Source organism: Apostichopus japonicus, chromosome 15 (genome assembly GCF_037975245.1).
Source record: "Apostichopus japonicus isolate 1M-3 chromosome 15, ASM3797524v1, whole genome shotgun sequence".
Lineage (NCBI taxonomy): Eukaryota > Metazoa > Echinodermata > Holothuroidea > Aspidochirotida > Stichopodidae > Apostichopus > Apostichopus japonicus.
The window spans coordinates 11927534-11944223 of NC_092575.1; the positions used below are offsets into that span (position 1 = coordinate 11927534).

General features: G+C 38.5%; 1 protein-coding gene across 3 annotated transcripts; it reads right to left on the minus strand.

Moving 5' to 3' along the window:
• Nucleotides 1–1051: 1051 nt before the first annotated feature.
• On the minus strand, nucleotides 1052–16049 carry LOC139981626 (4-galactosyl-N-acetylglucosaminide 3-alpha-L-fucosyltransferase FUT5-like). Of its 3 annotated transcripts, none has more exons than XM_071994155.1 (3): nucleotides 14976–16049; nucleotides 5037–6162; nucleotides 1052–3404 (listed from the first exon to the last, which is right to left on the minus strand). In XM_071994155.1, the coding sequence occupies exons 2-3, from the start codon at nucleotides 5579–5581 to the stop codon at nucleotides 2555–2557; spliced, it is 1395 nt and encodes a 464-aa protein (XP_071850256.1). In that variant the 5' UTR covers nucleotides 5582–6162; nucleotides 14976–16049; the 3' UTR covers nucleotides 1052–2554. The 3 variants fall into 3 exon arrangements, with proteins under 3 accessions (XP_071850256.1, XP_071850255.1, XP_071850253.1); XM_071994154.1 differs by lacking the exon at nucleotides 14976–16049 and adding an exon at nucleotides 9598–10074; XM_071994152.1 differs by lacking the exon at nucleotides 14976–16049 and adding an exon at nucleotides 9447–10074.
• Nucleotides 16050–16690: the final 641 nt, after the last annotated feature.

Below are 16690 nucleotides of genomic sequence, written 5' to 3' on the forward strand. Positions count from 1 at the left end.
CTTAACTGATGGAAAATATTAACTTTCATATTTAGCAGTGTAATAACTATTTATAGGAAACGCTTATCACGTACGATTGATAGCTTAGCTTCATAGCATGCTGTTCGTGCAACAACTTATGACGAATCATATAGACCAGGCTATGCCTGAGCTAGGTATCACCTGGAAGGAGGATTTATCTCATGTGGTTTTTCTAAACCAGAATTTCATAAGGAATAAGAATATCTTGGGTAAAAAGCCCAAATCCTGAACGCATCCCCCGAAAAGGGGGGTTCTTTCTAGGGGGGGCATTTTTTTAAGGAAAAATACCAGAGATTACATTTACACACAAATAGGATAAAGTGTGTTTTTCTAGACCATAATTTCTTAAGGAATAAGAATATCTTGGGTTAAAAGCCCAAATCCCGAACGCACCCCCCGAAAAGGTGTTTTCGGAGGGGGGGGGGTCCATTTTTAAGGAAAAATACCATAAGTTATATGTACACACAAATAAGATTTAAAAAAAACTCTTATTAACCTCAAATTCAAACCCAGTTAGTTAATTAAGCCTTATATATTGGATGTGGTAACACTGTGGTGGTGGGAGAGTATTAGGGGGTCTGAATGGTGAGTTATGTACTAATTTGTGATGCATGTCACAGAAATGTTTCCAATTTTTACATTTTTACAAATAAGTAGTTTAAATAGAATACAAATACTCTAACTTAGGACAAATTTAAAAGTCTGTTTGCTTTGAAGTACATAACGATTATTATAACTTAATCTTCTGAATCGCTATATCACCACTGTCGCCTAGAAAGTCTTCACAATCATTATCTTAAACCAGTTCTTGCACATCATAACCTTCTCCTTCTCGGGCCATCTCATCTCTAGTGATTATGTCCATCCATTGTCAACAATATTTCCAGCTTCATTACTCCGACTGCTCCCCTCCCCCCCCCCCCCCCGCTCCTGGCTACGTCCCTAATATATACTGAACTTACTTGAAGCTAGCGAACAGGGTCAACCCACCCAATAACAAAGAAAAGACTCATAATTGACAAATAAGGAGTAAAGTTTAAGAAAATATATTGGAATTTTCGGCCCTGCTGTGACCTTCGTCAGCAATACTTGGCAGTCGAATGAAAAGTACAAAATGTAACACAATGAAAGTATGACGCTAGATAAGTGTAAGTTGCATTGATGGAATTAGAACCAAATAAACCATGACTATACAGGAAGCGGATTAAGGAGCAAAGAACGGATTATGTGTGTTTTTATATGTGTATATGTGTACATATATATATATATATATATATATATATATATATATATATATATATATATATATATATATATGTGTGTGTGTGTGTGTGTGTGTGTTTATATGTGTGTTTACATGGGTCCAAAAATCGGGAACCGGGTACCCGAGAGCCGTTAACCGTCGGGTACCCGGGTACCCGGAAAAATTGTTTACCCTCGTGTATCACGATTTTCAAGAAATAACATATTGGATGCTATAATAAATTAATTATATTCTCTACTGACAATGCTTTCATGTTCAAATTCGTAGGTGTAAGATTAGGTATGAAACCTTCCTCAATAATTTCAATTTGCTTTTGTTTTGTGGCATTAACTTGTTAATAACTTCTTATAATTGACATGAATACTAACATCGCACTGCCGCCGCTGCTTATGCTTGCTCTCCACGTTTATTGGATCAGACCATATAAATATCCAATTTAGATCTAAAACAGTTGTTACTACTACTGTCTATTATGCAGGCCCATGGTTCGCATTTGCCGCGAGATTGCGCGATTCGCGCAATTTGATCGCATTTGGAATAAACGATAAGTAAAAAGCCACTTGCGATTATTATTTTTTGGGTTATCCCGTCTACAATCCATAACATCTCGTAAAATTCATGTCAGCCTTTCCTTCTATGAAATAAACGAATGAATAAATATTAATTTCTGCCACATGGTAGCCTAACACCACACTAAGTCAATGAGAAATCTAGCTAAGCCTATACCATCTGTTTATTCGCTGAAATTGTGATGCAGTTATAAGATATCAATGGAATACTTTCATTATTGCAGTTACGTTCGACCACATGGTTGCCTAACACCACACTAAGTCAATACGGTAATATAGCCTAGCCATCTGTTTATTCGCTGAAATTGTGACGCAGTTATAAGATATCCATGGAATACTTTCATTATTGCTGTTACGTTCGACCACATGGTAGCCTAACACCACACTAAGTCAATGGGGTAATATAGCCTAACCATCTGTTTATTAGCTGAAATTGTGACGCAGTTAAAAGATATCCATGGAATACTTTCGTTATTGCTGTTACGTTCGACCACATGGTTGCCTAACACCACACTAAGTCAATGGGAAATCTGCCTAACCGTCGGTTTGCCATATTAAAAAAAAAAAAAAAAATCACACTGCGCGTAGGATTCGGGTAATAAATTAGGAACCGGGTAGTATCGCGTCGGGCGGGTACCCGGATAACCCGAGCAAACACTATTCAAAAGAAATAAATCAGACAGACAGCAGACAGATCCCTTTAAACGCTAGCAAATTTTAGTATTGCCGGCTCTCTGCAAGAAGAGCGCCGCCATTGATATTCAAACTGAATTTGTTTTTCTCGCAATAAACCTTTCTCTCTCTTGCTCGTTGCTTCAAGAGAAATTATTTTTGGCACTACTCGACATAAATTTCTAGGTGTAAAAGTTGAAGCTCTTGTCCATATAGTAATGTAACCTAATTGTCTCCATTTGAAATATTCATTAAATAATGTATCATTGCGATCTACCCTTTCCAAGAAACGAGCAAGCTGTTGAGTCGAATTGAAATCCTCCGCGAATATAAACGAGTTCTCTGGTAATATTTTTACATAATCAGATTTGTCAGCACCAAAGACGACAGGGATCAAACCTCTCTCCAAAGAATTACGCCAAACTTTTTCCGTGATATATTCTCTACAAGGGGTATTTTCCAGAGCAAGATAGAATTTATATTGACTGAACATTTTGTCGCAGAAATCATGCTCTTCCCTTGGGCATGAAAGATTGCCACAATCACCAAACATGTCCACCGGTAAATACGTCGAGAGGTGCTCCACAAAACCCAATCGATCCCACCTAGGCCTAAAACAATTCGACGAAACCCATAAGACACCTTTGGTTTTGTTTTCCGCCCAGTTGATTAACTTTGGGCTGTCTTTAAGCTGTTTCTTCTTCGTGGTGCTTTCAAAAGGAGTAAACGTTCCATACGGTACGACAATATCAGAATCGGAATGATATGTCATGGACATATTGAAGACAACTCCTTCGGACTGATGTGGGAAGCATCGTATACAATGTGTAGGATTCTCTCGAGAAAAGAAGATCCATAATTGTCCTTTTGGTCGGGCTCTGCAACAAGGAAGAATAAAATCGGGGGAAATATTGTGATTATACGCGTACATTGTCCAAATTAATTAACGCAAAAAAGAACTAGGAATAAGAATTATCAGTGATGCGCAAATAAAAAAAATGGCTTAAATATTTCAAAACGGTCAGAACTACACCAAAATGCCAAGAGTAATAGGTATTTTTATTTAAATACTTTTTATTTCTTTGATTGTTACTCTTACTTTTAGATTATGTTATCAAATCATGTATAGTACCCCAGACAAAATATGGCGCCACTCCAAATAACGTTTTCGAAGATTTGTGGTTATCTCCAATTCGTTGCTAATTGTTTTATAAGACGGTTATTGGTTGGTTGTCTTCAAATCACATATATATGCGCACTGGCAGGAACTGATTTCGTTTTGGAGCTGAAATATATCTGACCAGAATGATATACTAAATATTCTCCAGACTCAAACTGTCCTATATTATTTTGTATTCACAATTTTTCCGACGCCAAAAAGAAAACAAGTCCAATTTATGCTGCTTCAATTGTGTATTGTGAAATTGATTTAAATTGTTACGTAATATCCACATTGTTATAATATGAGTCGAATTTATACCGGAAAAACATCATTTTGCCATGTCATATTCTACACTTTTGGTGGGATGTACCATTCTTGCCTCTTTTATTTAATTTTTGTAGAGCAAAAGGTTTCTCGGTCATAAAGTGGCTGGATCCAATAGTCTGTAGCGAACAAGGTATAAGTCAGACGTCTTAAAACAAAACGTAGGAAAACATAAGACTGTCAGCTTTTCAGTCGAGACCGAATTGTTAATGTTAATCCATATTTTAAAGAAAAAAACCCCATCATTGCTCAACCAACACATATTCTTATTAATATCCACACAAACAACGTAACATCCTACGGATGCCAACAAACACCTTTTGTCTATGACAGATCTGTATCGCGTTCGAAACTTGTTACTTGAGGCTGTATTAAGTGGCACCGTATGTTTTCCTATTGAGTTTGTGTTTCTTTTCTAATGGGCTAACCCCAAGGGCGGGGTGTGCTACAGCCATATAGTCCATCTAGGTTGAGTTTAATGATGAGTGTCGATGTCAAAGTGGTCATTTCTCTAATATATATATATATATATATATATATATATATATATATATATATATATATATATATATATATATATATATATAAATGAAAATCGTAATGAGTTGGAAAATCAAGAACAGTGAAAAAACTTTCAGCCTCCACCGGGATTCGAACCACGGGCCTCCCGCTCTGTACGCGGACACCCTAACCACTAGGCTATGGACGCTGATTGTATGTCCAGAGGTTCGAAACCGGTAAGGAAGATCGTAATTCCACTGTAGGCGTTTGTCACCTATATCGAACAATACTAGTTCTGTTTTTGGTGACATATTTTGCCCTACTCTAGAGATCAAACTACTCTAGAGATATATATATATATATATATATATATATATATATATATATATATATATATATATTAATATAAATATATTTATGCAACCTGTTCTGCACGATTGCGGTAGCATTGTTTTTTGTTTTTTATGTGACTACATTTATCCCCAAACGATACATATACAACTTGCATATATTATATCCTTACCGTATTAGGTCATTCCAGGGTTTTACAGCCTTATGAAAGAAGAGTACGGCGTCGGCTTGTTTCAGGTCTTCAACATTGATACTACTCGTTATCTTCATGTGGCAGTCGCAGTTGTCACAATTGTAAGTACCGTCTTTTAACAACCGGTTTTCGTACCAAATTAATATATGTTTGTTACAGCTATAGTTTTTACGACTCGATACATTTTTGCTATGTTTTTTCGCTTGAAATTGCGCAATTGATGCTTGAGACTTTCTCTTTGGATGCAATTTTTGCGCCTCCGTAGTCTCTCGGAGTATAGATGGCTTTTCTTGCGTCTCAACTTGCAGCGGATAAAATGGACCAGTCCCGACGCTTTCATTTGCATTGAGAAGTAGAGGTGTAATTCGGTCAGTTTCTAACTGAACGTCTGTTGCATGAAAAAACTTGAGATCCAGCTGCACACTATCGGTTGAACTCCAAGATACTTGCACTCCAACAACGAGCACAATGCAGAGGAAACATACCAATACAGCCATACAGGCAAACAAGTTCTGGTTAGCCATCTTTTGTCAAATATAACAATTGCACACGGTCCCATATACGGCACGACTTTGGGTATCGGGATATTCCTGTACAACTTACCGACGTTCGTTACCGCTCACCCTGAATAGTTTTTCGGGCATTTTTTTGTGTGTTAGGCTACATACCTAGGTGAAGTTTTGCCAGTTTTATTTCGAAAACTGTCAGCGAGTGTAGCAATCAACATATAACCATTATGATAGTATAGGTTGGTATTTTGATCGGTTTATTTTAGTTCAGACGACACCATGATCGTGAGAGATTCCCTCGCAAAAGTGTATTACAGCTATAGTGAATTACCTCTACTTTCATATGCTATAGACGCCACGATTTCCCGCCGTACTAATAGTTGTCGTGTTTTAAAGTTATTAAATAACTTTCAAATATTTGACGCATCTTTCTTTACATCTGAGTTTCGGGTGAGGTCTTCGGCGTTAAGCGCAGTGAAATGAGCACATTGAGCAATGATCTGATGACACCCAACTTCGGAGTACCGAACCAAACCTGGAAATGATCTCATCAGTGAGATTGCTGAGGTGATTCGTTTTTACCCCGGCCTCTAAACCTGTTGAGAAAGAAAAGACAGAAGTTAAAGAACTTGATCGATGAGATGAATTTTATTGTCAATATTGCTAAACGTAAGTTATACTTGATTAACTATAGTCTAAATTTGAAATGGAAACTTTATGATGCGGTCTCATCTTATAAGGGACTCGTCAGATTCTTTGGTCGATATGTAAGCTGCGAGGCAATGGTACGTTAAATTCCCTTAATCAGCAGATTTTTTGTTTTGAACGGTCATTATAGTGACACATACACACACACACACATACATACACCAAACAGCTAGATATGTTTCAATGGAAAAACAGTCTTAAAACCTTTAAGTGTACTTTTGAGCAAGTTTCGACAGTTTTGAATATGTATTTCCACGGTATGCATAAAGAAGTGCCAACCTCTTTGTTCATCCAAGGTTTCATGATTACATTAAGTGAACAAGGTCGCCTCCACTGGCTTTCGGTAAGCTCAGAGCGCTACTTGGGTTTCACCTCCACTGATAGTATATAAATCGGGGCCGACCGATAACCGGAAGTATAGATATAGCATTTGCATGTCAAAAACATCGAAAGTTCGTGTCTAGACTGTAATTATCACAGACCTGCCGATATGAATATTCATAAAGAGATAGCCGGTGCACTTAACTAAATATAATCTGCTAAATGATGCATTGTGCAGTGTGGTTATGTATACTTTTACGGATAATGGTAATTCGAGCGTATACAAGCCATGGGAGAGCCAGCAGCCTTTCAGGGTATACCAACTTGCTCACTATTAATTGTCCTGCTAGCCTATACCTGAAAACTGACAGTTCTCCGCTCTAACCGCTGTCAATTGAAAATTGTCAGTCAGTTGAGGGGCAAAAAACGTTCCGTCCGTGACTTTATTTCAAAAGTCAAAATTATTTAATAGTACAACCTTGCTTTGATATACCTATTTTTAGTATGAAAATGCCTCAGAATGCAACATTCGACGTATAAACTTTTCTGCTAGAGGTCCACCATACCCTCCCTCCATTCGGGAGTCGCATTCGGCGACACCCACCAACCACCTCCATCTTTCGTAAAAGTTTTGATCAGCATAACCTCCCTACAGCCCATCCATAAAGATTCACCCCCCTGCCCCACTTGGGGGATAACCGGAATTTCCACCCATCACCTTTGAAGTGCGGCAGTTCACGCCGCTGGTTGTGCTATATGAGTATAATAATACTCGTCATTGCGATAAACAAAATCATGAAACTACTACTAACACTTTAAAGGCTTTGAAGACTCGCCCAAACCGCGTGCCGCCCTCTGAAATAGTTAACTTTCTGTTGCTTGCAAGTGAAGTTGTTTTCTTGTCGCTACAAAATGCAGACAGTAATGAAACGTGATACCTTGTTATCTTTCATCTAGACCTGAGATGTCCATCACTGATATGTACACTGTGTTGTGGGTATTGACCGTAGCTGTATGTATACACTGTACACTAGCCTAAATACCGACGGTAGCAAGCTGTGTGTGTATTTTCTGGGATCGATGGTGGTGTCATACACTTCTCGTTACACCTCATTTGAAACTAGGTCAGATTACCGGCATCAGACGTTTCTTTGTGTGCGAGTCCTCACTCCCTTTAATAGAACGATCAAGATCCGACTACAACTTTGGCCTTCGATTTCTCAGACTTTCAGGCCCACGGAAGCTCCTGGTCGGACCGTTGATGTAAAATATACGATCATAATGTAATCAGTATACCATACTGATGTAAAAAAATGCGATCATGAATTTTTGCAAACATTTACTACCATCTTGCCAAACTCGCAAAGATGGTACCAAGTGTGCCAAAAGGTTATTTTCACATTTTAACCGTTTTTTTTTTATTGTCTTCAAGATGATACCGTAGTAAGTTTGCTGAACGACGATTTTCAGATTTTGGGCGATTTGTATTAAGTTTCTCGTCTATAAAGGAAATTTCCAGATTTTTGGCGGTTTTGTTCAAGTTGGTAGCAAGTGTGCAAAAGGTTAATTTTCAGATTTGTGACGTTTTGCAAAATGTGTGTAAGTCTTCAATGTGCATGTTCCTTCTACGCTTCCGTAGTTAACACACCGAAAAACAAGTTTAGTGATAGTTTGAAATTAATGACCCTTAGTGTAAAAGGGGAAAAAAGAGTTCTCACCAGGGAGTTAAAACTCCCTGGTTTAACGAAAAGCCACGAGACACATCAGCAACAAGAAGTCAATTTCACAGGCGGAGAACATCAATCTGCTAAAGTTATCCTGGTCTTTTAAAGAATGCGAAGTCATTTCAAACTTTCAATGGCACGATTACAATAAACATGGCAACTTATGCAGACACAGTTTGTTCCTTTTTGCGCAAAAAGCATTGAGCGGGGGTTTCTGAATTACGGAAATATTTAAAGGCCATCAGTATTTGGCTGCAAATATTCTAGGAAGGCAGATAATGGTCACACATACTCAAATTTCATCTAGAATCTTAGCGCTCCTCGAAAAAAGATATAAATTATTTACCCACACTGAGATTTTTAATTGTCTATTATTATAACCCTCACTTAGCTGCATGGGGACTAATTTGGTAGATCATAAACTCTACGAAAGTGATTTTTGAAAACTCCTAATATTAGCAATTTTAGCGTGCTAACATTTTTTGCCAACACTTATGACTTTTGATGAATTTCTAAATTCGAATTTAGACAGGATCACTGATCAACATGTCACGTATTGATTGAAAATGTTGAGATTTTTTACATTATTTTATCAGACATTATATGCAAAGTGTTGGACACTCAATTACATAACTGCAAAATGCCACCAAAATCATATAGAATTACCTGTTGAATTTAGACAATGAACAATTTATGCAAAAATTTACGCCTTTCTCTTTTGATCAAATTTACCTTCTCCTTTTTTTAAATTATTTTTCGGGGAAATTATTACACAGGTCGAAAGTGAGTATTTTCTTGTTTTGTTGTAAATCTTTGAAATGACAAATTCAATAAGATCCTTCATTTTCAGCATTATTCAAAATCTGTTTGGTCAATTTGGTCTGATTATTTGACCCTTCCGGAAGGGTCTGGTTTGGTCTCTTTTACTGCTTCTTATCTTGACGCCAAAGACGCATTCTCTGTCTCAATAATTCTTCTGGTCACTTAGTGCATATAATAATGCTAGACAGCATTAATACTATCAACAGTTTGTGTATATAGTTATACACATATAGGCCTTATGCCTACTTTACAGTGATATTTTTTGTCGCTGAGGTAAACAGCATGCTAAAGATTTACGTACTTACCCGCCATCATGCAAAGCCTGCACAGTGATAGTAAAACGACATAATCATGCTGACGTTGGCATGTGAGGTGTTAGCATCCATCACGTTACAATACAAGAACAAGTAACGTGGTGATGTTTTCGGTCCCTATGTAGCATACAACCATACTCACGTTGGCCAACCTATTCTTCTTCAAGTTCTTCATAAGTCGCTATACCGACGCGTCTATGTTCCAGCCACGTCACAATATAATCACAGTAACATGATGTTGTTTTTGGTTCATGTATATAGGCCTATAACACACTCTAATATGTTATGGGCAAAACAGCGGGCACAGCAGCATTCGTTGCCTGCTGCTGTTTCCAGGAAGGTTCTCTTATTACAATAAATGCGTCGGTGGTAATTCCAGAAGCCAACAAAAGGTGACCTCAGACAGAGCAACTTGCGTTTCGGAGTTCACGAGTAAACTTTACCCGCATAGCGCACTTGGAGATCTCCCGGATACGACGATGAGTATAGCTTGACATAAATCATAAGAACATCTGCATATCTCTTTAAGAAGTTCAAGAGTCTGTTTTGGACACTACGTTAAGGTCGGGTTGTTGTATATGAGTTCGATAGCTTTACGACTCGGACATGCTTGTAACTGTTTAATTTTTAAAAGAGGAAAAACTCAATCCTGTTCCTTCCCTCAACTTCATTATTTTCTGTAATTGTTGGTGTGCGGCCTCGAACTCCATCACCACATTCCCAATAATAGGCTCTTTCGGAAATCCGAGAAGTAACAGAACACATATAGTCATAATATTTGTTGACATAGCTATTTTCTTTATAAAAAAATAATAATAATAATAATTCCCTGACGGCGCGTCTCTAGACTGTAGTAGGTTCCGCTACATCACAATACAATCACATGGTGATGCTATCTGTTCCTGAAAAACCTATAATCGTACTTTACGTTGACCTCAAAAAGTAATAATACTACCGGCGAGTCAATGGAGTGTTCACTGTATATCATTACAATTTATATGGTGAGGTTTTCGGTTCCTGTATAGTGTGATAGTCAACAGCAAAGAAGCTAATATACGATGCAAGATTTTTCTTATATATTTTTTTTTTAATTTATCTTACATAATAATATAATATTTGATTTTCATATTGCGCTTTACACCAGCGATAGGTCTCAAAGCGCTCTCCAAATGTTATATAACACAATGATAAACCTGTCCCAGAGACAAGCTCCAGCCGGCAGCAATTATATACTCCGCCCAATGACAAGTTACCTCACAGGTATATGCATTTAGATGTAGCCCCTGGGTGGAGAGAGGCAAGTGCGATAAAGCATCTTGCCCAAGGACACAACGCAATGAACTAGGCAGGAATCGAACCAGCAATCCTTGGATCACGAGTCCGACGCCTTAACCAATTGGCCACCACGCTCTCGTAAGCTCATTGCTAGTTATGTAATGTTCATATTATTCTCATGAAGTGACAGTAAAAGTGTGTGAACAAATATTGAAATCGTTCAGTTATATAACGCTCTTTACGATGATAGTAAAAGCAGATTGTTGACTGCCAATCACTTCATTAACTAACATTATCACGAGTGGTGAAGTTTACCATTAGAAATACCTAGGAGAACACTTATGTAATGTGTCATAGAAAGATCTTCTTCAGTGTTAAGCATTCACGCAGCAACAACTGCTATTAGAGACTGGAATCTTACATTTGCCTCAATCTTGAATTAACCTGAGTATGGTCTTTGCGTAGGTCTAAATAGTGCGGACTTTATGGAATAACTTAATATGCTTCCGCTGTACTAACCAAGGAATATTTCTGAAAGGGGAAGTTGAGGATAAAACCAGACATTAGTATGTGCTAGACAATGTCTATTCCAAACTAATAACCCTCATCTTCAACTAAAACGACTTTGAAATATATCAAGTGAAACCGTCGTTTTTGAATTGCTAATTGAAGAGCGGCCATTTTGTCTTGTTGTATGACCTATAGTCCCCCGCAACAGCTGTTTGGCGTGAGCAGGGAGTTGTTCCATAACAACTCCCTGGTGTGAGGTGGAAGACTTATGATATCATCACTATACATTTGCACAAGGGCGTAGGAACCGGGGGGCTAGGGGCGCCAGCCCCCCCCCCCAGTGAAAAATATGGAGGGGCGGAAGTATCATTCCGCCCCCCCCCCCCCCCGCTTCGCAAGTCAGAAAACCCCTTTTTCATTTCCAAATGAGAAAAAAATCTCACTTGGAGCACCAAATTGCATCTAAGGCCAGGTGAAAATGCAAAAGTTTTTACAAAATTGAGTGGGTGTTGAAGTGTTCTACATTGCACCACATTGCATCCCCTCCTCCAGGCCGGCCATCAGTCTTCAGCCCCCCCCCCCACTCAAAAGTACCTTCCTACGCCACTGCATTTGCATGCATGCCATCAGCTGTGATACGGTAACGTTATGCCTATCGGTATCGCCTGAGAGGTTAACCATTGTCGGAAAAACAGCCCTAAAGTGCCCGGCTGTGTTTATTTTGTTTTTGGCGGCATTTTCTGATTCATCTTCATTCTGTTATAAGCTAGGAAGTTGAAGAGGATGTAATAAACTACTGATGCTCTAAAAATCTGGAGGATTGAGATGATCTAAAGTACTTTAGAAAATCTTGGGTGAAACAAGAAGTTCCGCAGCCACAGCTGGCAGATGGGAAGGGGAGTAATACGATAAAATTTGAACTTAGTGAACTTAGACACATAAACAACAGGCTACGTCAAACGTATGTATTCTGAGCACAACAGCCTATATATAGGCAATCTTCCTCAATTAGACCATGGAGCTATCTGTTTATAGCTCCATGATTAGACCAACAGCCAAACAGAAAACTTAAGACGGAGAAAAAAAAGTTGTTAAAGGCATTGAAGACTCGCCTCAAACCGCTTGCAAGTGACGTTTTGTTCGTGTCGCTACAAAATGCAGACAATAATGAAACGTGATACCTTAACTGTGATCTTTAGCTGTACCTGAGATGTCCATCGCTGTATCGGTTGTATACTGTGCTTTGGGTATTGACCGCAGCTGTATGTACTGACCGTACACTAGTGTCTAATTACCGACGGTAGCAAGCTGTGTGTGTATTTTCTGGGATCAATGGTGGTGTTTAACACCTCATTCGAAACTAGGTCAAATTACCGGCATTAGACGTTTCTTTTTGCGCGAGTCTTCACACCCTTTAAAGAAACAGATAGTGTGTTGGCAGACAGTCTGCGGTCCTCAGATAATAAAGAAACAGATTCACAAGATCAGGCTCTATTTGATAACCTGGTGTAGGTGTAACGCCGGGGGAAAGGATGTTCGGTGGTGACATTCCTGGGGGTGGGATGATGGGAGCTCCGGGTCTCTGCCGGTGACGACAAGAATGGAATAGACACGTTGGTTTTTGTTCTAGTCCATGTATTATATCTGCTAGCGTGTTCTCTGACACCGTACTAGCGAGCTCTCATAGAGCTATTAAAGTAACAACTTCAACTGCTGCAAAAGCAGACAAAAACGTAGATAAAAGATAAATGGAAATCTTAGAGGTGTTGTATTAACTAGTGAAAGTAACGTTGTGTCTCAGAACAATGGATTTCAAGGCTATCCCACGCCCTGCGGGGTCTCCCAATCTGAGCGGAAGGGTTTGACAAGTTCCGGTGGAGTTCAATTCTAAGGCAGGCCAGCTATGCCCAAATGGCATGGCTCTACATTCTCCCCTGCTTAAATTAGGTTTTTCCTCAAACCAGAGGCTATTACAAATAAAGAAAAGTGAACATAGCATGTGACATGAAGCGAGAAGCTGCAGTCACAACGTTCATAGTGTAGACTAATACTTGATGTGTCAGCAAAGTTTGCATTGCTTATGAAACTTGATACGAAAAATGATAAAATAGCTTGTTACTCCAAAACAAAACTTTTGCTCTTGATACAGGTATATTTCGAAACAATTTGTGAACTCGTTCTGTTTGCCCACTCTATTTCTGAGGCTACCCGACTTCACTTTCCTGATTCATAAGTAGTGTACCCGTTTTACGAAATTTCATACACAATAAGGCAGTATGCAATGTTCACATGAGCGTTTGTACACTATTTTTGGTTTCATCAACTGAAAGTTCTACATTTTAATTTCAAATAGTCCATGGCAACTTGTTGACATTCTATCAAATGTGACTAGAGTATATTGCAAATTGTGTACTCATGTATTTCAATTCCGCGCATTTCGCACTAAGTACTAGAAAGGAGGGAGTGTTAGCTCAGTGGTTAACGCCGGTGCCTTTCAATCATAAGGTCCCGAGTTCGATTCACTCCAAGATTAATGTATGTCGTCCAGTTACAGAGTTGTTGACAATTGACAATTCATAATCATGGACGTTAAAATATGAATCTAAGAGACTGACTTCGGTCAGCTTGCGGCTTTGATAAGCCAATGATGACTTCCTCGTGAGTTCCTGTTTGCAGGAGGATCTAAAATGCATCCATACTACGAAATTCATTGCCCGTGCATTTGAACTTGAGAAACACCGGTTGAAAAGAGCGATCGCGCCCGCCAAACGGAATTAGGCCCATCGCTCGAACTTGTACGTTGTATTGCACATGATTTATAAGTACTTGAAAATATGCAAAGGAAAATGAACTGACAAATTTACTTGGTGCAATTTTGTCATGTGTAGCCAGATTATAAGATGAAGGTCCATGTAAAGATGAAGGTCTGGTGTAGCCTAACTGCTGACATTACGCGTAGGGCAACGAAAGGCAACTGGTCCCTGGATGTGTTGAGCACATGGAATCGCAAGTACATGCACAGTATTAGCTCCTGCATGTGTGATCGGGATATATAGGGAGTGATTTTCGATTATTAATGCGCAGTTCTGACGTGTATAATGTTTGATTTATGTTTTTGCTTTTCAGCTACGCCGGTAATACATTTCATTAGGCTTAGTATAGGCCTGCTGAGCATGAAGACAATGTGCTTTATATGGCACCTTCTGTTTCGGAGAGATTCAGTGATGTTATTCCTAAATTTTCGGGAAAAACGAGTGACAATCTCAGATATGTTTTCTAAGAAAATGACAAGAAGTAAAACCCATATGTTAATAAAGAGTAGAAGTGAACCTGAAAATTAAGAGTTAGGCCTATGATCATTTATGAAAATGACGAACTTGCGAATTTATATCTACATTGTTTATTATTACAAGGAATTTCATTGTTGCAGGTTAACTGGGATTGTGAGTTTGCGTCACATTAAGCATATAATGAAACATGAGACTACCTATAGATCATACACACAATTGGATACCTGTGAGGTTTAGACCGGTAACCGTTTAATCTAGTGCAGGAAATTAAGTCTTCCACTTTTTTTATTCAGCTTCGTTGAGTTTGTCTTATTCAATCGTTCCTGTACCTGCTTTGGTGGAATAACTTCATCTTTCCTTTCAAGCGCAAATTTAGTAACAGCATTTATCGACAAACTTGCATTTGTTTAGAAACTGATAATAACCAATTGAATTAGATACTTACCTTAAATGAGTACTTAATATCCACCTGCTAATGGCTGCACTCCGTTAACATACTCACATATTCAGTCGAATGTCCAATGTGACTATATACCTTCTTAACTTGAAACTGTTATTACTGTGTGCATAATCTAATGTTTTCATACACGTCTGAGCTTTGAACACAGTGAAGGACATGAGCAGTGGCAACAATAACACACTAACATTAGTCATTGTCCCATGCTGCGACTGGTTGTCATTATTCAGTTTACTGCAGTATAAAGGGCGGTAAAACCCATTGAGTTAGGTGCTGGATACCATACAGCGGGGATAATTGGCTAATTGGTATCTTTTAATTGTTCTGCGGAATGTGAAGGCATTGACTCTTCATTAATAACAAAAGAACATCCGGACGTCGGTAAAATTCTGTCGATATGAGAGTTTTATGAAAAATCAAAATGTTGGCGTACAAATACAAACGTGTCGAATGCATATACCTATAGACTATTGCAAAGCCCAGTCAAACAACCGGTGCGGTGGCCGAGTGGTTATATGCGGTGGCATTTGAAGCAACGAGGCTTAACAATCGGGAGGTTGCGGGTTCGATGCCCGGCAGGATCATTATCAGGTGGGTTTTTCATCCAAGAGCAATCTACGGTTTTCCCATCTGAAATGACTTTCTAAATTAAAAAGATTCCAAATTTGAGTTAAAATGTTGGATCGGAAGTCACCCGACGTGTAAGTTGTAATCCGTAAACCCTTGTGGCTTTCTTCCACATTAGTGGTCGCTTATGCGTCATAAAAATAACTGCTGATTATTATTTTTGTAAATCGACCAGACAAAACAAATATTACGAAAAATGATGGCGCTAGTTGACAACTCTACGCTATTTGCATAGCCAATACTACTTTGGAGCATAAAAGCATTTGTATATTCCGTATAAGTGTCGCACCACAGTAAATTGCTCCAAATGACTTACACATTAAATTCGTTACTTTCCGAATGCCGGTAGATAATAGATAATAGTTTTCAAACATTCAATACAGTAGGTCACGTTAGGGCTATTTTCTAGTTGTGGTGCGACACATACAAGGAAAATAGCGCCTTGCCAGGCCACGTATTCAGTGGACGATGGCTGCACACTTACCGGTCGCAAACAGTGTTTATTTATATATATATATATATATATATATATATATATATATATATATATATATATATATATATATATATATATATATATATATATATAAGCTCGCCGAGTATGACAAAATTATAGGGAAAAGCTGTATGTGGCAAACTTATATATGAATATAGTAACAACCATATATGGCTTACTACGATATAAATATGTTATGCATAATGTATACAGGCAATGCAAAACCTATTAATATGAGGTGAACGAGTAAGTTTAACTTACATTTATCAGGAGTGATAAATCAATATTTTTGGGTACATTAGTGTGGTTTTCGCACCCTTTTGAGAACCGATGGTTAACGAGGTGGGTAAATGGGGTGAGTGAGAAGGAGAAGGGCGCCGCCTTCTTAGACGGTGTGAATACGCCATACCCTTTATTGTCGCTGGTATTGAGTTTTGAAATATATGAGAGGGGTTCTCCTTCGCATGTAACGGCAATGTCGAACATGTTTATCTGATACTTAGTAATACATAAAGCGTTGTGAATGTTCAGCAGGACCCAAGTCGAGTTGACGAGTTTCTTCTATAAATGGGGACTTACG